The sequence below is a fragment of the Selaginella moellendorffii genome, unplaced genomic scaffold (assembly GCF_000143415.4).
Source record: "Selaginella moellendorffii unplaced genomic scaffold, v1.0 SELMOscaffold_41, whole genome shotgun sequence".
Classification (NCBI taxonomy): domain Eukaryota; kingdom Viridiplantae; phylum Streptophyta; class Lycopodiopsida; order Selaginellales; family Selaginellaceae; genus Selaginella; species Selaginella moellendorffii.
In genome coordinates, this window is record NW_003314302.1 from 419,686 (window position 1) to 439,562 (window position 19,877).

The window sequence follows — 19,877 nt, forward strand, 5'->3', positions numbered from 1 at the left end:
ATAAGGGTTCAAATATAAAAAGAATTGGCTCATGAATAAAAGTGCACCCCATTTTTTAATCGGTCAAACAATCTTGAGTTTGAATAGTATTGGGTTATATAACATTTCAAGAAGTCTAAATTTAGGAGCTTACGTTGTGATAAAATACTTCAGTTAGCACAAAATAAGTAAGAGATTCACATTGTTCAATTTCCTCAACACACAATTCAACCTAAGAAATTCAAATTCATGAGCTTACATTGTGATAAAATACTTTGGGTAGCACGAGATAAATAAGAGATTCACACTACTCAACCTCCTTAACATATAATTCAACACTTGAGACAAGAAAATCAATAAAAAAGTCCACACTCTCAAAAGAATATATAAACCCTTTAGTAGCAATAATAAAACAAAGACTCTCAATGACACTCACAATTAAAAGCATGCACTTAATTTGAAACTCTAGCTAGAGTGACTCAACACTTGGAATAGAGGAATCCTTAATACTAGAATTGATCAAAGACTTTACCAAAAGAAATAAAAATAAGATTTTCAGCTTCATATACATACTTAACATTCAAATTAGTATTAGTAGGATAGAAAACACTTAACTCAACACTAGATTAAAAATAAGAATCATGAGAGTAAAAAATGATTAATGTGTCAAGAAAAGAAAATATTGCAAATGAGGAAGGAACATTAAAATCACAAGATAAACCAAAAAATAAGAAAAAGTTGGGAAAGAGAAAAAAGTAAAGAAAAAAGATTAGATGGCAGCTTAAAGGATTGACACCTACTCTGTGAAATCTTTAATTCATCTCTATAACTATTTTTATAATAATCAATTTTTTTATCACAATCTAGAATCCATTTGAGCTTGTAAACATCATCTTCCACTTAATCCTCAAACATTCTCAAAGAATTAAATTGCATTATCTATAGTTTGCCAATCAATATCATGATTATGCTTCATATCAACAAGAAATGGTAGAAGAACATTGAGAATAAGACATCACATCCCACAAAAGTTAGAAATAACAACACACAAAAGAGGGGTGTATCATCAATATAATCATACCCTATAACACCAAAAACTTAATTCAATGAAATAGCATCAATAGCCTCAAATGACATACTTTTTAATTGATGAGAGTGTGTATGGTAGAAAAAAAGAATGTAATGAAGATTAAAAGAAAGAACAAATCTAAATATAGTGATAGCTAAAATTCTAAATCTTGCAAAAAGTTAATACAAATTTAAATCTAAAAGAGAATGAAAAAATAAAAACAAAAAGCATGATTTTGAACACTAAAGTAAAACACTACTAAAAAGCCTTACTTTTTATGAACAAATTGCAATGCCCCTCACTTCCATTAATATGAGCTACTTATATACAACAATGGATAGACTTGATTCACTCCATATATTATAGTATTATAATTAGTGTATTACCTACCTAAGGTATATATATATATATGTATATATATATATATATATATGTATATATATATGTATATATATATATATGTATATATATATATATATATATATGTATATATGTATATATGTATATATATGTATATATATATATATGTATATATATATATATATATATATATATATATATATATATATATATATATATATGTATATATGTATATATATATACACATATATATGTATGTATATGTATATATATATGTATTTACAAACTTTACAAAGTGAAATTATTTTTTCTTGATGGTGATATTTTTTTAAAATGTAAACAAGTTTATGTTTAGTTTTTAGCAAATTAGAAAAGAAAATATTCAATTTAAACTCTTTAAAATATTATTAAGTTTACTACTTTTATCAACAGCAAATTATCTTTACAAAAATGTTATATTTATACCCTCAATGCCAAGCTCCAAAGAGCTGCACTTATCCATATTTTTGTTGCCATCAGAATTTCGTTGATCCAAGGATCGCAAAAGAGGCCGCATCGAGCTTCCAAGTGACTCCCAAGATCTTCCAGCACCTCAAATGCACTGCATTTTCCCTCCAAAAAACTCCCGCTGCTGCTCGTCCCAGCCCCGAAGAACTTGCGCCAGATCCACTCTTCACTGCTCCAGCACTGGAGAAACTCCATGCCAGCCCCCACCTCAACGTCACAAACTCGGTTGTCTTCACCATCTCACTGTGATGGAAATCTGCTAAGCTCTGCAGCTTTGATCTTGGAGCTTTGATCTAAACTTTATAGAAGCACATCGAGATGCACGAACCAGTCTCATCGCTTATGGACTAGAAAACTAAAATTTCTTTGTTTGGTCTGACGTTCCTCAAGGATCAACAAAAACTCCTACCAAGATTCGACTTAACAGAGATTTGATCTCGAAAGAACTACCATCGATCGATCGAACTGGATCTGGAATTCAAAGACCCAATTTGGTCCTTCGCCAGTGCCTCCTCTTCGCATTGTAGCTGCAAATTCGGAAGGAGAAACGAAAGAAAGTGAGAAATTTTCTCTTGGAGATGAGAAATCTAAAGCGCTTTACCGGATGGTGTTGTTCGTCCGCATTCTTATCCAGTGAGGAATTGGGCGATTCTGGCGGAGCTTCTTCCCCAGCTTCTGCTTGATCCGGAACGTCTTGTGCGACGGCTGCGGGAGAATCGATCAACGCCACGCTGAGAAAGCGAAACAGAGAATACATACCATGGCGGCAGCACTGGCGGCGGCGACACTCCAAAACCCTAGCCAAGAACCCTAAAATCCCGTTAACTTTTTCTATTAGATGACGATACGAAGGTAAAGTTTTACTCCGAGTGGAAGAAAAGTTCCAAGAGTGGAAACCCCGATTTGGGGAAGAGTCCATTCCTCCATGGATCACGCTCGAGTTCTAGACGAAGATCACAAAGATGGTCACCGCATTTCCAACAACAACAACGCTATGGCAACAGCAGCAGTGAGCATCACGCCGGTTGTGGTTGCTCTAGTCACTCTCCTCGTCATTCTCTTCTTGCTGGTAAGCTACTACAGACTCCTCGCCTCTTGCTACAAATCCTGGATCACTGGCGACTCTCCCCAAATCCCAGAAACGTCGAATTCTCCTCCGCAAGACCATCAACAAGATCGCGATCCCGAAGAGCAGCAGCAGCAGCAGCCGACCCTCTTGATCCAGACCCCCGCTCTCTCGAAATCGCTCATCCAGAGACTCCCGGTCTACAAGAGCTCCAAGAGCAAGAGAGTATCGTCCGACTGCGCGGTTTGCTTGGGCGATTTCCAAGAGGGCGAGGACGTCAAGATACTTCCAAAGTGTGGCCATGGCTTCCACGTCGAGTGCATCGATACTTGGCTCTCGATCCACTCCAACGTTTGCCCCCTGTGTCGAGCCCAGGTTGAGGATCCGGCCGCGATCGTTGTCTCGATCGATCCAGCAGCCGCCCAAGTGGTCGAAGATGGATCCTCTCCACCTCTAGAAGATCATGCCACTATAGGATCTGATCGCGCAGGAGGAGTAGTAACATCGGGGATAAGGAAGAAGAGCTCCAGTCTCGAGGAAGGGAGCCCCTTGTTTCGATCGATCTTTGCGAGGTTCTCGAGAGCTGGTGCTCCCCCGGATGATCAAAATCCCTCGCTGCCATCGTCGTCGTCGTCGCCAGAGGATTGCAGGATGAGACGTTCGTGGTCGAGTAGCCGTGTTTTTTCGTTTCGAAGGAACAGGCAGCAGCAAAGCGATTCTCTTCCGTAATCGGACTGAACTCCGTGCTGAAAAGTCGGAGTCAAGCTTAAAAGCATTGTTTCTTGTCTATCCTCTTTTTTCTTTTCAGTGTTGTGCTGTAGGTTTTTCTTTTCTATATTTTTTTGACTAAAGAGATAAAGGAGTGAAGTCGTGTGTTTGACCTACAATATCAGTGGGAGGAAGCATTTGCCTCAATCAATTAACTTCTCCAAGTATATTGATGTAGGAAAGAGTCAAATGATAAAAAAAAACTAAGTGAATTCATAGAACCATTATAGAAAGAAAAATAAAAAAAGTTATTGATAAACTATTAAGTTTAAAAAAGGTGAGCTATAGAAACCAGCATTATATCAGCTAGAAAATAGAAAATAAAAGGTTTTAATATTTTAAAAAGGAAAACAATTATGACTTTAAACTTTTATAAAGTAGCTGGGGAAAAATATTGTAAAGATATTTATTTGTTCTTTTACAGATTTTTTTAATATATAACAAGGAAAGCATAATCTGGTAGAAACAATAAAAAAAGAGTAAATAAACTAATTGAAGTCTCTTGTATAAAAAATGTCATACAAAAGAAAACACTTTATATGGTATTTTTTCATTCTTAAAATTGTTTCTGCAAAAAGGAAAGTGAGTCTAGAATTTGGAAATAATAACACTTTAACTCGTAATGAAACTGGAATGATAATTGATGAGGGAATTCAAATAATACATAATAGAATCTCTACTTCAATAATTCCATATTATCCAAGAAATTATGAAGATATACAAGTTATTAATATTGGTGAAAGAGGTAATATTCTAGTAACTTTTCAACGCATGGATGGTGAAATTCCATATTGTTCATCCGGACAATCTTCAATTAGTAAAAATGTTACTGGTACTTCTATGAGGCATGCAATAAGTAATTTAATGAATAAATATAGAGATGATATAATTAGTGCTTCTTCTGATAGATGCCGAATTACATCTAGAGTATATCAACTTGAATATATTTTAATTCAAAAACGATATTATTTGTTTTCTTTTGATAAAATAAATACATATAATAACTCTTATTCTCCTTACAAAATTTGTGATACTACTTTAACTACTTTAAATGCTGGATTTAAAAATAATTATCTTTACAAAGGCCAGTTTATAACATCCCCAAATCGTAAAAATTTATTAATATTAGAATCTAATTGTCAGCTTGCTCTTTACTCTGGAAAGTATTTATTATGGAAGTCAAGTAATAAAATAGATTATATTGGTGAATGTTCAATTATTCTTCAAAATGATGGAAATTTAGTTTTATATACTGAGAAAAAAATTGCAATTTGGTCTAGTAATAAATATTGTTTAAATTGTCTTATTTTTACATTTTTAACTATACAAAATGATTGTAATATAGTTACATATGAGGCAAAAGCACCAAATAAAGTATGGTGGACAACAAATACAAATAACCATTTTCTCTGTTTGAGATAATTATAATTTATAATGGTAATTATAAAACATTAAAACCAACATTTTTGCTTAAACTATAGAGCACAAATCAGAAAGAAATTGAAATACATTGATCCACATGTCTATCACTAAAAAAGAAAATACTCCAGCTCTTGCTAACCAAACAAATAGCAAAGTTCATCTTAAAAATAAGATTAGTATTAAACCATATCTTAGCACACCAAACTTATAAAAGAGAGTGTTGATGCTTTTGGTGTTACTGTAGCTTTAGCATTTACTTTGCAGGCCCTCAATGATAACTTGGGTTTGTGTTGCCCAAGGCTAGGTAACAATAAAAGGGGGTATCAGGGGGAGTATATGGATTTGGTCTTGGTTGTGTTGTGGTGATGATATAATGTCATGGCTGTAGGACATAGCATTACTAACATTATGTCAAGCATGGCACCTTGGCTATAGTGCAATTCTGCCAAAAACATACAATAGTACCCTTTTATAAATAGAAAAATGGATTTTAGATTATACATTGTGAGTGCTTACTTGGCCCTCACAACATCATTGAGAGAGCTTAAACAAAATAATAATAATTTTTTGTCATGTTCTATACTAATTTTAGATGCCCATCAGGCACCAAAAGAGCTAAAACAGGTCATACATTTTCATTAATACCTTAATAATGCTTATATTAATTGAAAAAATAAATATATCAATTACTATACCACATAGATAAACAAAAGTTTTGACCACATATTATTTTAGTATTATTAGAAAAATATATCAAAGTTATATCAAAATACTCAACTTTAAAACCATACCGTTGGACTCCTTCGCCGTGGCGAGATCTGGACCGTTAATGTCATTGTAGTGCCTCTGGCAGTTTTAGGGCTCGTTCCATCGCGAAGAAAATGCGGTGCTTGGGGCACCTTCATATATCCGTGGTGGAGGGAAGGAATCTCTCTGTCAAGATCGATGCGCGGCCCTCTGTTTTGCTACAGATCGGCAAAGAACAGGTAAAATGCTGGTTATTTTTATCCATCTCTAGAGTTTTGGATGATGGATTTCTTTCTCTAGGCTAGAACGGCGCCGCTCAAGAACTTAAGTTCCAAATGGCTGGCAGAGTTTAGACTGGATGTGGCGTCGGAGGACTCTTGCCTCACGGTAACAAGTTCTCTTCTTCTCCTTTTATTCGTGTTTCTATCTCCTTGATCTTCATAGGTGACACTTCTGGATGATCACTCCAGCCATCCAGTGGGAAAATCTCTCGTTCCCATCCGTGATCTAATCTCGATCGGGACCGCGGTTCAGTGGGTCACACTGAAAGATCCTTCCGGAAGAGATGTTGGACAAATATGTCTAGTTCTTCGGTTTCTCAAAGGTTTGCTCCATGGCAAAGCCAAAAACGATTTTTCTAGATTTTTCTTCTCCTCTTTTTCAGAGATCAGTAACGTCAAGCGAGAGAACGGTGCCTCCATTCCCAGCGCTCACCACCATCTCCTAAATGGCGATGCAAACTCGGAGCTTTCGTCCTCCACCTCGTCTTTGTCGCGCGAAGATGACGATCAAGACGGGATCGTGCCACAGGACGACGATCATCGCTCCAAAAAGAAAGATCAAGCCAAGAACACGGGACGAAGCAAATACTTCGTCGTCGCTGCTACCGCCGCCGCGACGATCCTCCTCTCAGTTTTCGCCTGGACGAGCCACCAGAAACAAAAGTCCAAGTATCACGAGGTTCGTATCCTATACATCGTTTTCTTCGTGAGCTTGAGCTCTTCCTCTCCAGGTGAAAGAAGGTGATACGATGAGTTCTATCGCGAACAAGTATGGATTGTCCCCGGACGATGTTTTCGAAGCCAACATGAGCGTTACCAGCGATCCCGATAGGATCTATCCCGGGGACAAGATCTACATTCCATGAAGATCATTCTCGCAAGGTTTCCTGGAGAGATGGTAGTTTATCTAAGATCACAATGAGAACTTTCTTATAGCTCATGTTTGTGACCTTGAATAGATCTAAGCAAGAAGTATCGCGCTTTGCGAGCGCGATCAAGCAGTGCCGCGACTCGCTCGATCCTCACAAGGGCGAGTTCGTCCACACCCAGATCCTCGCCTCCTCCCACGCCAGCAATGTCTTCCTCTCTAATCTCCTCGTCGACATGTACTCCAAGTGTGGCCGCCTGGATCGATCGCTCCAGGTCTTCCATGCCGCCGAGTGCCGCAATGTTTTCTCCTGGAACATCATCGTCGCGGCGTTCGCCCATCACGGGCATCTGGGCGATGCTCGATTCTTCTTCTCTCGCATGCCGCAGGTGGGATCCGTGGCGGCCACCGTTGTGATCCTAGCACTTGCCGAGGAAGGGCATTTTGCCGAGGCCGAAAACCTGTACTGTTTCATACCTGAGAAAGACACAGCGTCGATGAACGCAATGATCAACTTGTACGGTAGAACTGGTGATGTTTCCCAGGCACGAACTGTATTTGACGCGATTAAAAATCCGGACGTGGTATCGTGGACAAGCATGCTTCAGGCAAATGCCCTTTCCGGGCATTTGCAGGATGCAAAGAATCTCTTCCGCGCCATGCCTCAAAGAAACGACTACTGCTGGAACACTATGCTGAATGGATTTGCATCGCACGGGGACGTCACCACAGCCTGCTTGATCTTGCAACTGATGCCGCAGCATAATGTCGTGTCCTGGACGATCATGCTCACCGCGTATGCCGAAAGGGGGCATCTTGCGTTAGCTTTGTCTGTATTTGATTCCGTCCCGGCACGGACCGTGCGTTTGTGGAACGCGATGCTCGACGCCTGCGACGAGGTTGGCGAAGCCAAGTTTGTGTTTTGGAAGATGCCGTACTGGGATAATGTGTCCTGGAACACGATAATTGCCGCAATGGCACAGAGTGGATGCTTGATTGAGGCCCGCCGTACGTATGGGCAGCTTCTGGAGCCGGCAAACGAAGGCCCGATTGCGGTGGAAAGCCTTGTACGGAGAAAAGGTGGCGGTGAGGATGATAATACGTCGCTAATCAAGAGCTATGCCGAGTGCCGGCTTCTTCACGAGTGCGAGATTCTGTTCCGGAACACACCCGTCAGAAACGTTTTTACATGGACGGTTATGATCGCCGCTTTTGCGGAGACAGGCAATCTGGAATCGACTACACAATTTTTCCAGAAAATGCCGGCGTGGAATGTTGTTGCCTGGAATATCATCGTACAAGCAAATGCCCAAGGGGGGCATCTGGATAAAGCCAAAGAGCTGTTTGACTTATCGTCGGCTAGAAGTGTTGTTTCCGCCAATGCCCTGATCGAAGCGTACGGAAGCGAGGAGAAACTATGCTACTCGTGCCGGATATTCGATCGGATGCCACAGTGGGATTCCTGGACGTGGGTAGCCGTTATTGGAGCGTATGCCGGGAGTGGGAATCTTGACATGTGCGAGAGAGTGTTCGCAAAGATTCCCGAAAAGGACGTGGTTTCGTGGACCGTGTTAATCCAGGCCTTCGCAGAGAATGGGTATCTTGACAGAGCGGAAATGGCATTTCGGCTGATTCCTTTCAGAAACTCCGTCTGCTGCAATGTGATTCTCACGGCATATTCCCGGGAGGGGCATGACGTACAAGCAAAGGCCGCTTTTGATTCCATGCCGTACAAGAGCATCGCCTCTTGGAACATAACTATGACCGCCTTAGGTGCCGCATCTGCAGGTCAAGTCTTCAGGAATATGCCCCAGTGGAATGCCGTGTCCTGGAACACTGTCCTCTCAGCAAATGCCGCACAAGGGCATTTGGAAAATGCGATCGGCATCTTCCACGCCATGCCACTGTCCAACACCGCGTCGTACAACTCCATGATCCAGGCGTACGGGAGCAACAGCCGGCCCATGGACGCCCGCCACGTGTTCGATTCCATGGACCAGCGCGACGTTGTGACGTGGAACGTTCTCGCCCAGGCATTGGCCGGGAATTTCCACGTGGACGAGGCCATGCTAGTGCTGGAAAAGATGCCCCACCACAGCCTCGTGGCGGTCAACTCGATGATCACGGCCCACGCCCAGGCCGGCCACGCACACGTGGCAAGGCACCTCTTCAAGAATATGCCCGCCCGGAACGTGGTGTCGTGGAGCGCCACCATTGGAGCGTACGCCCAGGCCGGGTATATTCCCGAATCCCTGGAGCTTGTACGGGCGATGCTGCTGGAAGGAGTGAAGCCAAACGAGGTAACTCTCGTGGCCATTCTCACCGGGTGTAGTCACTCGGGGCTCTTGCACGAAGCTCGCGAGCTCTTCTTTTTCATAACCAGAGATTTGGAGCTGCGCCCCTCGATCGATCACTACTGCTGCATTGTCGATCTCTTGGGTCGATCCAAGCAGCTCAACTTTGCCGAGGAGCTCGTCTCGAGCATGCCGTATCGACCGAATACCACCGTGTGGACGACTTTATTGGGAGCTTGCAAAACTCAAGGCGATTTCCAGCGAGGAGCTAGCGCTGCAAAACAGGCACTAGCACTGGATCCCGAGGGCTCTGGAGTTTACGTCCTTCTATCAAACATCTACGCTTCAATCCGGAAAGAGAAACATCTTACGGTGTTCTAGAAAGAAAAGCTCTCGTCTTCGTCTCTTCGTCTAAGTTTCTCGCGGGGTCGTCTCAATTGAGTTGCTGAGTCTGCAAAGAGAGTTTTTTTTCCGTTAGCATCCATTGGTAGTGTTACATACCTTCCAGAGTCCATCGTTGAGATAGTGCATATTGTCCACTCCAATCCCTTTGTTGATATTCTTTCTGCGAGAGTTTAAACACTTAGCTTGATTGTTTCCAAGCAAACCGGTGGCTCACATGTCGAGAGCAGACATTTTCGTGAAGCCTATCGCGAGCGCGTGCTGCTTGCCTTCCGCCATTATGGCCTAGAAATCACGAGAACACGAGTGTGAGAAGAAGCTATCTGTCAAAGAATCGTGAAATCGTACCACAGGTGCCTCGGCTGCCACACTTTCGTCCAAGCCACCTCCAGGAGAAGTCAGTCCGGGACACATGATATTTGCTCCGGCGAGGACGAACTTGATGGCTCCTCTGTCAACTTGGAGCTTCTTCATCACGGTCGGGTCTGGAGATCACGAAAGCGAAAACCGTTAGCTCGTTTTCTCCTCAGGCTACGAACTTGCATTGGTGGAGGAGCCTCAAGGTTGGCATGTAAGGACCGTCTCGGACGTTGAAGAAGAGCGGCACATTGTTGACGAGTATCAGGTTGACATGGTTCTGGCTGCAAATGTTGAACCGCAAAAGGTTAGAAATGTCCGATTTAAGTAGCTTAGCTCACCATTTAGCAACGATGACCGGAGATTTTTTCGGCAGGATATCATCAAGCACGGGCTCCAACTCTGGATACTACACAAACAAAACAAAGTTTGAAGTTTCGGAAAGAAATACTCGAGAAAGAACTTTTCTTTTTACCTCTTCAGCAACGCTTTGCCGGATTTTTCTTTGAACGGAGGCTTTCACCTGATTCTGCGCGGTTACCTCTTCCTGGCTAAACCTGATACACACAAAAAACACACACAGTTAACTTCCATTTCCAGGAAACATTAAGCAAGAAAGACCACAGAAAAAAAGAGAGAAAAAAAAAACATGCGTAGAAAAAAAGTCCATCGTACTTACTTCTTAAACATTTCGAAGTTGGAGCCTGGAGAGCAAAACCAAAAAAAAAATCACATCGAAGAAAGGAAAAAAAAAAAAATCAACCACAAGTTCACAACACGAAACATCCTAAACTTAACTACATTCATTCATAGTTAACAAAACAGTCGGGCAAGAAGAATCGAGGAGCAAACAGCCAGCGCAATCCGATAATCCGATCGAAAAACTCACCGCGATCGCGTGCGCAGCAGCAGCGGCCGCTCCTCAGCTCCTCGGATCGAGCACTGCGATGGATCGAGCGGGGAAGAAAGGGGGCTTTATAGCGCACCCTAGGGTATATAAAGCCCCAATGCGCAGTTATAAGCTCTAGGTCGAGAGATATATAAAGGGTTTTCTGTCGTGAGAGTTTGAGCTCCGCCATCGCTCCATCGCGCCTGGAGCTGCGAGAGGGAGGGAGAGAGAAGAAAGGCGCGCGCGCTAGCGACTAGCGAGGGAGATGGGCAGCTTGGAGCTCTATCGCAAATCCACCATCGGCATAGGCCTCACGGATGCTCTGGACGAGATGGTAACGAACGGCAGCATTCCTCCTCTTCTCGCCGTGCGTGTGCTCATGCAGTTCGACAAAGTAAGCTTCTCTTCCTTTTTTTTTTCTTTGTGGAATGAGATGAGATCTCAGTTTTCCATTGGGATTTCTCTTGTTTTTTTCGTTAGTTGTAACTTTTCTTTTGCTTTGATCGAGTGAGCGTTTCGTGTTCTTCTTGGCTGCTTGATCGAATTGAGTTTCTCACTGGGAATTTTGGCTTTCTCTGTCTGCTAGTTGTAACTTTTCTTTTGGTTTGATTGAGCGTTTCGTGTTCTTCGTTTTTGGTTCCCGTTACTAACTCAAATGGTTTTTTTTCTTTTCTTTTCTCCTTGGATCCTTACAGTCGATGGGTGAGGCACTGCAGAGCAAAGTGCGAGCTAAGACAACCTTCAAGGTCTGTAAATTAGCCTCTTTTTTCCATAATTTTTTCAAAGAGAAAGCTTTTCTTGTGCCTCTGATTTTTTTTTCTTTCTTTCGTTGGCATTGCTTGAGGGAACTTGAATTCTTCATGTTTTTTGGTTTTTCATGTTTGTTTTCCTTGTCCTCTTGTTTTCCTTTGGCAGGGCCACTTGCGCACATACAGGTTTTGCGACAACATCTGGATCTTTTTGCTGGAGAACGCGACGTTCAAGACGGATAACGAGGTCCAGCATGTGGATCGGGTGAAAATCGTTGCCTGCGACGCCAAGATCCTGGCCCGGCCAGCATGAAAATCCCATGAAGGCACGAATGATAATATCAAGTAAGTCGTGAAAGGCAAAGCTCTTAGCATTTTGTATTATGGAAGCAGTCTGAATGAAAAATCATGAACCAGATGCGTCGTGGGACACTCTCGTTTCGTGATTATCTAGTTTGTAGCTGATACAATGTGGAATCACTGCTTAACTGATAACTATATGGTAGCAAATAAATCAAGGGCATTTTGTTCTTGTAGATCCCACAAGATGGAACCCCAAGACCTTCAAGGAAAAGAACGTCCGCTTAAACCATGGAAAAAGAGCCATGTCGAGAAAGTTCTATAAATTGTTTATTCAAAGAATTCAACCAAGCCACAAATTTAATTAGCAGAATAAAATTACTGCAAGGTTTAATTCAATACATGTATCAATTGTTTAGACCGCGCCATGCGACCGCGATCTTGACAGCCACCCTTCAGTTCAGATTTGAAACAGTTAATCCAATACGTATAATAATACGATTCCAAGGACATCGTGCATGAAAACATCTTCTAGATTTGAATATCGAGAAAGTTCCATGGATTGTTTATTTAAAATATAGAAAGTCTGTTACAAATTCACTTGCAACACATTGTCACAAACCCAAATAAGTCATCGAAGAACCGATCCAACGCCGGAGATGGAGGCCCCAAGTAGAACGCATGGCCGGCATCATCGTATTCCACGACCTGGACGTGCTTGTTTGCCCCCTGTAGACGTCGTGCGACCTCTACTTGCCTCACGTACAAACAATCCTTGCGCCCAATCGCCATGAAAATTGGCGCCATCTCTCCCGGAACTCGATGTTCCTCCAGGAACTTGGGCTGGTTGCAATAGGGATGATCGCGATCGGCCCCAATTGGGAGCGCGAGCTTCCAGCAGAGATCCGAGCTCTCCATGGTGAGGATCTCGCCATTGGCAAACTCCACCTCCGAGTCCTTGCGGTCCATGCCGCCGTAGAAAGGCTGGACGAGGACGACTCCCACGACTTTGATCGTGGGATTTTTCGTTTCCTCGACGTTCTTGAGCTCCTGGCGGAAGAACCAATCCAGTGCCGAGTGTTGGGCGATGTTTCCCCCAGCGCTATCGCCCGAGATGAAAACACGGGATAAATCGCCATGGGAGCGAATCCAATCCTCGCCCAAGCACTGTGGTTCTTGGAGCCATTGCAGGGTTCTAGCGGCGTCTTGGTACGCTGCCGGCAGCCGGTGCTCGGGAGCGAGCCTGTAATCCACAGAGACCACCAGGGCTTTGAGATTTCTCGACATGGATTCACAGAAATAGTGGAAAAAGTGAAACTTTGGGGTGAAAACCAGGAATCCACCACCGTGGAAGTAGACGAACACTGGCAGCTTCGAATCGTGCTCGCATTCCGGGAGGAAAATCCGTGCCGAGAGGCCTGAAATCTCATCAATCACAATGTCCTTGGACGCAACACCTTGTACAAAGTGAGGAATTGCTGGGATGGATTCCAAAGGCTGCCTGGTGGCAGCAAAGTCGTTGTAGTTTGGATCATCCTTGTTGTCGATGGGAAGCCCCGGGAGAGACGCCTTAATCCAGTGGAGTAGCGCCATAGCTCTCTTCCTTTCTTCTACACAACAGCTTAAAATGATCTATCTCTCTCCAACTCTGAATGTCAAAAACCTTTACACACCGTCCCACCCCAGCTCTGATGTCAAAGACCTTTACACCGTTGCACGAAATTCACGCAATAAGAATTTCTCAAAAATTTCAAAGCTTAATGCTGGGTATTTAAGTTTATTTTTACTTGTTAACTATGACAACATTTTAATTTTAAATCATTGTTTAAAATTAGAAAAAAAGAGAGAATATTTTCAATTCATTTACAGCTAGCAACGAAATGCAATTGTATGCCATGCAAAAATATAAAAAATAAAAAATACATGTAAAGACTTAATCCTTGAACTATGTGTTATGGTGAAGTGAGCATTTCTTTGTTGAGTTGTAGCTAACGTAAATCACCTTTCCGGTAGCAAATTATAAGACCTCCATGAAAAGAAGAAAGAATTGAAAATGAAGATCGTGCGATGAGAGACCGGGATTGCCAGCGTTCCCAGCTCTGAGAATTTAAAAGATGATGTCTTAAAGGTGTGTTTACTGACCCAATTAAACATTAGCCAAGTGATCCCTTTTCACATTTTTGGTTCAGTTCCTTGTGAATTTTGCTTCTCAAAAGTTACCCCCAACAGTGAGCATGATGATGAGAAGTAACCTCTTCTTAGTCTGCTGGTCACTTCTTGATCTGAGAAATCACCAGATCATTTCTGCCACTGATGATCCAGAAATCATCAAATCACCAAGCCAGATTTGATGATTTCTCCAAGCTCTTGGGAAGGGGGCGTTGATCGTGTTCTGGATGCATCCCTGCCCGACTCATCCTACGGCGTGCACGCCCTTGACTAGACATGTTTTTCTGGGTCTGTTAGCGCCCATCTGGAGGCATAAAACCAAAGGGACCAAGTACCTGAGCAGGAGGTATGAAGGCTGGAGCCTACTGGGACTACGTGACCGTCAGGAAGAACTTGTTGGTGGGCGACCACAAGGATTTGATGTTCTGTCTGCAAATTTTTGCTAGAATCGTCCAGTAAAGAGTTCTTTTCTAAAGGTGTCACAGATCAAGTTAGCAAGGTTTTCTTGCCATAGGATAGTGAGAAAAACAATGTTAAAAAGTAAAACGTTTAAATGTTTACACCCACTCCCGGCAGAAGACCCCGAAGAGACTTGTTGGGTTTGGATCTGCCCCACAGTGGACCCTCCTCACACCAGCCGTTCACTCTCCCCACGAAGAACACCCCATGCATCATTATAAACCTTTGTTAGCCATTGATTACGTTATAAGATTTAATTTCAACCATTTCTTGAGAATATTCTCAAGAAGCTAAAATAATTAGTGATAATTAGGTTTTCTTAAGAAAAATGAATCTTAATGTGTTATATATGTTTATAAACAAAAGGTAACAATAGTAGTTTAGTGCTATGAAAAACAACATTGTTTGCATTTTCTGGTATATTCTAGTATGTTTTCGTTTTATAGTGTTTTAAATAGTAAACAATCTGTGACAGTATACCAAAGATAACGTCATGTGGAAGCTTATTTGCCACGTCATCAGGTCGCAAACCTTCTTTGGAGCGTGAATCCAACCATATGACGAGCGCATTGCTCACGATCACAATGAGTCACATTTTGATCCGGTGCAACATGGATTCCAGCTCTAGCAAGAACCACGAGTAGAGACCAGAATGAGACAGGAGGTTATGGTGATCTTGCTGCTGGCAATAGAAATTCGAGAAGAAGGGGACAGCTTCCAAGCACTGTGATTGACGAGCTTGAGAGATGCTTTGAGAGTATGCCATGGCATTCTTTCTCTTTTCTTCCTCAAATGGGAGCTCCACAGCCAAGAGGCTCTTATCTTCCTGCTATCAAGAGAAAATTGATGAGGAAATGCTATAATGAGAAGAAAGAGAGAAGCCAACCTCCAATTTGTATGGTGGCATGTGAGGGGCTTATCTCCCAGCAATTCCACCAAAAACCTTTGCTCACGTATTTTATGTAGAGCTTGTTGAGCTCCTTATACGAACACGCCCTTGGATATGAATACACACAACATTATGGTGACATTGACTATAACTTTCCTGTGAATACTCTTCAAGTGTGTGGCGTCAAGCGCAAGCAGTGTCTCTGCATCTTTGAGAGCCCGCTCATCCTTGCATGTAGAAATTTGTCTTTTCATTTAGAAAAATGTTGGCTGTGCAAAATATCCATTGTCTATCAATGATCTAGTTAGATGATATGCTCATTCACGACCTACCAACGTCTCAGCACTTTAACCTACAACTCTGTTTTGCAAAAGCCTTTCGTTGTCTGGACCTATTTAGTTTGTATGCAGTTTAGCCTTTATTAGTCAGGATGGAGCGAGGACTCTAACCATCAGCTTTAATTATTTTAATCTTAAAGGAAATACACAAACCGCAACTAGTTTCTACATCCAACATTATTTAAGCTGGCATCATTGCATAAAGTTGCTTGCATTTGTGCGTTTTGTGTTATATTGTTTATCATAACCATTATTACTTTTCACATGATTTACTTTACATGGAGTTGCTATTTCTAAAAAAGTCCAAGATTAAAAATTATTTTATGTTAAATTAAAAATTATATTTGTAAATTATTATATCTAATGTATTGGTTCTTTATTACTATTCATTTTATTTCTAATTCAGAAAAGCTACTTTTATATAAAAATAAAGAATTATTTTTAATATTTAAGTGAGTCAAGTTATAAAACTCAATAATTATATTTAGAATTTTAACGTTTTGCTATTTATAAAATTATAAAATACCTATATTTAGAAAAGTCATTTACAATCAACTTAAGTGTAGCTACATTGCTTCATTTGTTAATGATTTGAATAAATATGTATTAAATTATAAAGAATTAAAAAAACCATTAAATTAGGTTAATATATGTTAATTTTGATTTTCAAATTAGATTCTAAAAAAATTCATCCATGGGAATTATTTATTGATTAATAAAAACATTATATTAATCTCTTCTTTGCATCAAAACCAGAGGGGATTGGATTTTACTACTGGATTTTACTGCTTTATATCATATTTATTATTAAAAATACTTGTCATTAGATAAATTAAAATTTTATTTTATGTAGTAATATTTTGTTTACTTTGAATTTTTATAAATTTAATTAAGAAACTAAAATATTTTATTATGTATTTATTTATATTAAATATCCATTAGTTACCAATATTTACCAATAATCATATATAACAGTAAAAAACACCTTAAAATTTATAAATATATTATAAATTAATTTTAATATTAACATATATTACTTATAAAACCACCACTAAATAGTGGTGGTGAATAAATGTTTTTGAGTGTTTTTACAAAATAATACATGAGTTTTATTAATTTTCTTCCATGTCGAAATATATTATTATTGAATAAATATAAATAAAATTTTAAGTGTAAAAAATTTTATTTTTACATTTATTCTCATATTTTGTCTTTAAGAGATTTAAAGTTAGGGTAAGGAATCAAAGAATGCGTTTCAGGTCATTTCAAGCTGGTCTCAAATGGAGGAGGCGACCCAGGAAAGCGGCCAGCTCCCACGGTAATCCCTCTCAATCCATCCCGCAATCCACTGCGCAGTCGATAGAGGATGTGGAGGATGCGCTGGGCAAGCTGCCGCAGCTCCGTCACGGCAGCAGGGCGACATTCATCGGCAATCTTCTCCAGCGATGCACAGCTCCCGAGCATCTGGCCATCGGCCGCGCGGTCCACCAGCAGATCGCTCGATCGGGAGACGCCCGCGACAGATTCGTCCAGAATCTCCTCATCCAGATGTATGGGAAGTGTGGCGCTGTCCAAGAAGCCAGGAAGATCTTCGACGCCATAGCTGACAAGAACGTCTTCTCCTGGAACATCATGATCGGGGCATACGTAAACAATGGCTTGGACGATCACGCTCTGGATCTGTATAAGCGAATGGCGCCGGCTCTTCCAAGCGCCGTCACCTTTGTCTCGGTGCTCGAGGCGTGCTCCAGCTTGGTGGACGTGAATTCTCTCCATGGCCGGATCAAAGAGCTCGGGCTGGAAACCAATCCAGTCGTCGCCACCGCGCTCATCAACGCGTTTAGCGCTGCTGGAAGCTTGCTCTCGGCGGAAGAAGCCTTCCACTGCGTGGATTGCAAGGACGCTGTGTGCTGGACGTCGATGATCACCGCATTTGCCAGGAATGGAGACGGCATTGGAGCTCTCAAGACGTTCTCGCGGATGAACTTGGAAGGTATCTTTCCCGACGAGATTTGCATTGTGAGTGTCATAACCGCGTGCTCGCTTCTCAGGTCCTTGCTGCTCGCGCACCGGCTCTACAAGAGCGTCGTCCGAGCGATGGATTGTCTCTACCACGTAGAAGTCGGTGCCGCGCTCGTCAACATGTTTGCAAAGTGTGGAAGCCTGGCCGATGCGTGGAAGGTTTTCGATCGGAGCTACAAGGACGACGTTGTGCTGTGGAACACGATGATCTCCGTCTACGCCGACTATGGTGAGAACCACAAGGCTCTCACGCTCTACCGGGAAGGAATGCGCAAGGAGTTTGATATGGCTCCCGATGCCGTGACTTTCGTGGTGCTGCTGGAGGTTTGCACGAACTTGAAGGATCTCAAGCAGGGGACTCTCGTCCACAAGGACGCCGTTGGCGAGGGGCTTGACAGGGATCCAGTGGTGGCCAACGCGGTGGTAAACATGTATGGGAAGTGTGGAGAGCTCCAGCACGCCAGGAAAGTTTTCGATCTCCGGAGTGACAAACAGAGGGTGGTGTCGTGGAACGGGATGATGGCGCTCTACTTGCAGCACGGACAGGGTGAAAAGGCTCTCGAGCTCTACAAGACGATGAGCGTGGAGGCCGACGAGCTGACTTACGTGACGTTGCTGGCCGCGTGTGGCAGCGTTGGCGACGTTGAAGAAGGCCGCAGAGCTCACGCGAAGATCACTGCCAGTGGATTCGAGGCTGTTCCGGTGGTCGCGAATTCGCTGCTCAGCATGTATAGCAAGTTTGGGCGGTGTGACGAAGCGAAGGTGGTGTTTGAGAAGATCCAGCGGAAGGAAACAGGGGCTTTCAACTCGATGATCTCGGCACTCACAGAACACGGGAAGTTTGAGGAGGCTCTCGGCTTGTTCCCGCTCATGGACATAGATGGTGTGAGGCCGAACGACGTGACTTTCATCAACGTGTTCTTGGCTTGCACCCATGCCGGACTGGTTGACAAGGCCTGGGAGCTGTTCCTGTGCATGGTCGAGGAATGTGGGATCGAGCCTTCAGAGAAGCACTGCGGTTGCGTTGTGGATCTGCTAGGACGAGCCGGGAAGCTAGAGGAGGCCGAGAAGTTTATCGCGAACATGGAAGCTCGGCCGGGGGCTGTGATCTGGATGACACTCTTGGGTGCGTGCAAGCTCCACGGAGATATCGATCGAGGGAGATTTGCGGCAGAGAAGGCTATCGAGATCGATCCTGCTGACTCCGGGCCTTACGTTGCATTAGCGAGCATCTTCATGGCAGCCGGTATGAAAGACGAGGCTGATAAGTTGAGAAAGCGGCTTAGCGAGCAGCAGAGAAGGCTTAAGCAGTCTCAGATACGAGAACAAGGCGTGGAATTCACCAGAGAAGAAGGACAAGCTTGAGGATTTACAAAGACCAACAGGTTTGCAGCTCTTTTTTCGCTAACGTCCATTTGCTGACGACGATCTCGCAGCTTTTTCTCCAGATTCAACGAATGATCGGGGCTAGCGGACAATCGAGCCAACGAGAAAAAGGCAGAACAAGTTGGGAGGTTCAGCTCTCCGTGATGGACTGGTACGAATCAACTCGAGATGTAAGTTTACAATCAATCAAAGAGAGGCATTTTCTTTCTCTTTCCTCTTCAGTTCTTTTAAAAGTCCATGCTTTCTTCCAAGAAGGGCCTTTGATTGGTAACTGGCATTGATTCCAGAGGGAGGGATGACGAGGGCCCTGAGTACTTCCAGAGGCCAAATAGAATAAAGCACTGGCAGAGCGAAAAAGGGCCGAGTTCTTACAATTTGCTGCTGCTGCAAACTGTGAAGTTCTTACGTATGCCAGAACGGGGCATATGTAGTACAGCAGTTGCAACAGGAGCCCACTAGCAAAAGTTTTATAAAAAAAAATATAGAATTTCAGTCTGTTTTTTTCTTTTCTTTTTCTTTCTTTACTTTTCTCGAGCAAATTATAAAAATGTGATGG

The 19,877-nt window shown here is 42.5% G+C and overlaps 6 protein-coding genes across 7 annotated transcripts; 4 read left to right on the forward strand and 2 right to left on the reverse strand.

Annotated features, from left to right (window-relative positions):
• Nucleotides 1-2,746: 2,746 nt before the first annotated feature.
• LOC112349655 (RING-H2 finger protein ATL5-like) lies at nucleotides 2,747-3,768 on the forward strand (the record flags this gene model as incomplete). The annotated part of the gene is made up of 2 exons (XM_024684448.1): nucleotides 2,747-2,984; nucleotides 3,055-3,768. Coding segments are annotated over 2 exons (894 nt in total), but the record flags the coding sequence as incomplete, so codon positions are not given.
• Nucleotides 3,769-6,635: 2,867 nt separating this feature from the next.
• Nucleotides 6,636-9,765, forward strand: LOC9634462 (pentatricopeptide repeat-containing protein At1g62260, mitochondrial). The gene is made up of 2 exons (XM_024684512.1): nucleotides 6,636-6,878; nucleotides 6,931-9,765. Exon 2 carries the CDS (start codon nucleotides 7,139-7,141, stop codon nucleotides 9,740-9,742), a length of 2,604 nt encoding a protein of 867 aa, XP_024540280.1. The 5' UTR covers nucleotides 6,636-6,878; nucleotides 6,931-7,138; the 3' UTR covers nucleotides 9,743-9,765.
• Nucleotides 9,561-11,199, reverse strand: LOC112349676 (malignant T-cell-amplified sequence 1 homolog). The gene is made up of 9 exons (XM_024684514.1): nucleotides 11,010-11,199; nucleotides 10,800-10,824; nucleotides 10,596-10,677; nucleotides 10,462-10,529; nucleotides 10,307-10,404; nucleotides 10,112-10,248; nucleotides 9,981-10,048; nucleotides 9,863-9,926; nucleotides 9,561-9,812 (listed from the first exon to the last, which is right to left on the reverse strand). The coding sequence occupies exons 1-9, from the start codon at nucleotides 11,197-11,199 to the stop codon at nucleotides 9,795-9,797; spliced, it is 750 nt and encodes a 249-aa protein (XP_024540282.1). The 3' UTR covers nucleotides 9,561-9,794.
• A 42-nt stretch (nucleotides 11,200-11,241) lies between these two features.
• LOC112349677 (transcription initiation factor IIA subunit 2-like) lies at nucleotides 11,242-12,290 on the forward strand. 2 transcript variants are annotated; one of them, XM_024684516.1, is made up of 4 exons: nucleotides 11,242-11,403; nucleotides 11,705-11,755; nucleotides 11,925-12,103; nucleotides 12,176-12,290. In XM_024684516.1, the coding sequence occupies exons 1-3, from the start codon at nucleotides 11,275-11,277 to the stop codon at nucleotides 12,069-12,071; spliced, it is 327 nt and encodes a 108-aa protein (XP_024540284.1). In that variant the 5' UTR covers nucleotides 11,242-11,274; the 3' UTR covers nucleotides 12,072-12,103; nucleotides 12,176-12,290. The 2 variants fall into 2 exon arrangements, with proteins under 2 accessions (XP_024540284.1, XP_024540283.1); XM_024684515.1 differs by having other exon boundaries at nucleotides 11,925-12,223.
• A 312-nt stretch (nucleotides 12,291-12,602) lies between these two features.
• On the reverse strand, nucleotides 12,603-13,773 carry LOC112349682 (carboxylesterase 1-like). The gene has a single exon (XM_024684532.1). The coding sequence runs from the start codon at nucleotides 13,649-13,651 to the stop codon at nucleotides 12,656-12,658; it is 996 nt and encodes a 331-aa protein (XP_024540300.1). The 5' UTR covers nucleotides 13,652-13,773; the 3' UTR covers nucleotides 12,603-12,655.
• Nucleotides 13,774-17,161: 3,388 nt separating this feature from the next.
• Nucleotides 17,162-19,536, forward strand: LOC9634463 (pentatricopeptide repeat-containing protein At3g53360, mitochondrial). Its single transcript, XM_024684449.1, has 2 exons — nucleotides 17,162-19,320; nucleotides 19,372-19,536. The coding sequence occupies exon 1, from the start codon at nucleotides 17,162-17,164 to the stop codon at nucleotides 19,298-19,300; it is 2,139 nt and encodes a 712-aa protein (XP_024540217.1). The 3' UTR covers nucleotides 19,301-19,320; nucleotides 19,372-19,536.
• The last annotated feature ends 341 nt before the right edge of the window (nucleotides 19,537-19,877 follow it).

Bases quoted from the DNA above. Each gene is read 5' to 3' on its own strand.
- LOC112349676 (XM_024684514.1), bottom strand. From the start codon at position 11,199: ATGGCGGAGCTCAAACTCTCACGACAGAAAACCCTTTATATATCTCTC. The intron at 10,678-10,799 runs GTAAGTACGATG...TGTGTGTATCAG, and splicing joins AACTTCGAAATGTTTAAGAA to GTTTAGCCAGGAAGAGGTAA. The intron at 10,405-10,461 runs GTGAGCTAAGCT...CAACATTTGCAG, and splicing joins CCGGTCATCGTTGCTAAATG to CCAGAACCATGTCAACCTGA.
- LOC112349677 (XM_024684516.1), top strand. From the start codon at position 11,275: ATGGGCAGCTTGGAGCTCTATCGCAAATCCACCATCGGCATAGGCCTC. The intron at 11,404-11,704 runs GTAAGCTTCTCT...GGATCCTTACAG, and splicing joins TGCTCATGCAGTTCGACAAA to TCGATGGGTGAGGCACTGCA. The intron at 11,756-11,924 runs GTCTGTAAATTA...TTCCTTTGGCAG, and splicing joins GAGCTAAGACAACCTTCAAG to GGCCACTTGCGCACATACAG.
- LOC112349682 (XM_024684532.1), bottom strand. From the start codon at position 13,651: ATGGCGCTACTCCACTGGATTAAGGCGTCTCTCCCGGGGCTTCCCATC.
- LOC9634462 (XM_024684512.1), top strand. From the start codon at position 7,139: ATGTTTGTGACCTTGAATAGATCTAAGCAAGAAGTATCGCGCTTTGCG.
- LOC9634463 (XM_024684449.1), top strand. From the start codon at position 17,162: ATGCGTTTCAGGTCATTTCAAGCTGGTCTCAAATGGAGGAGGCGACCC.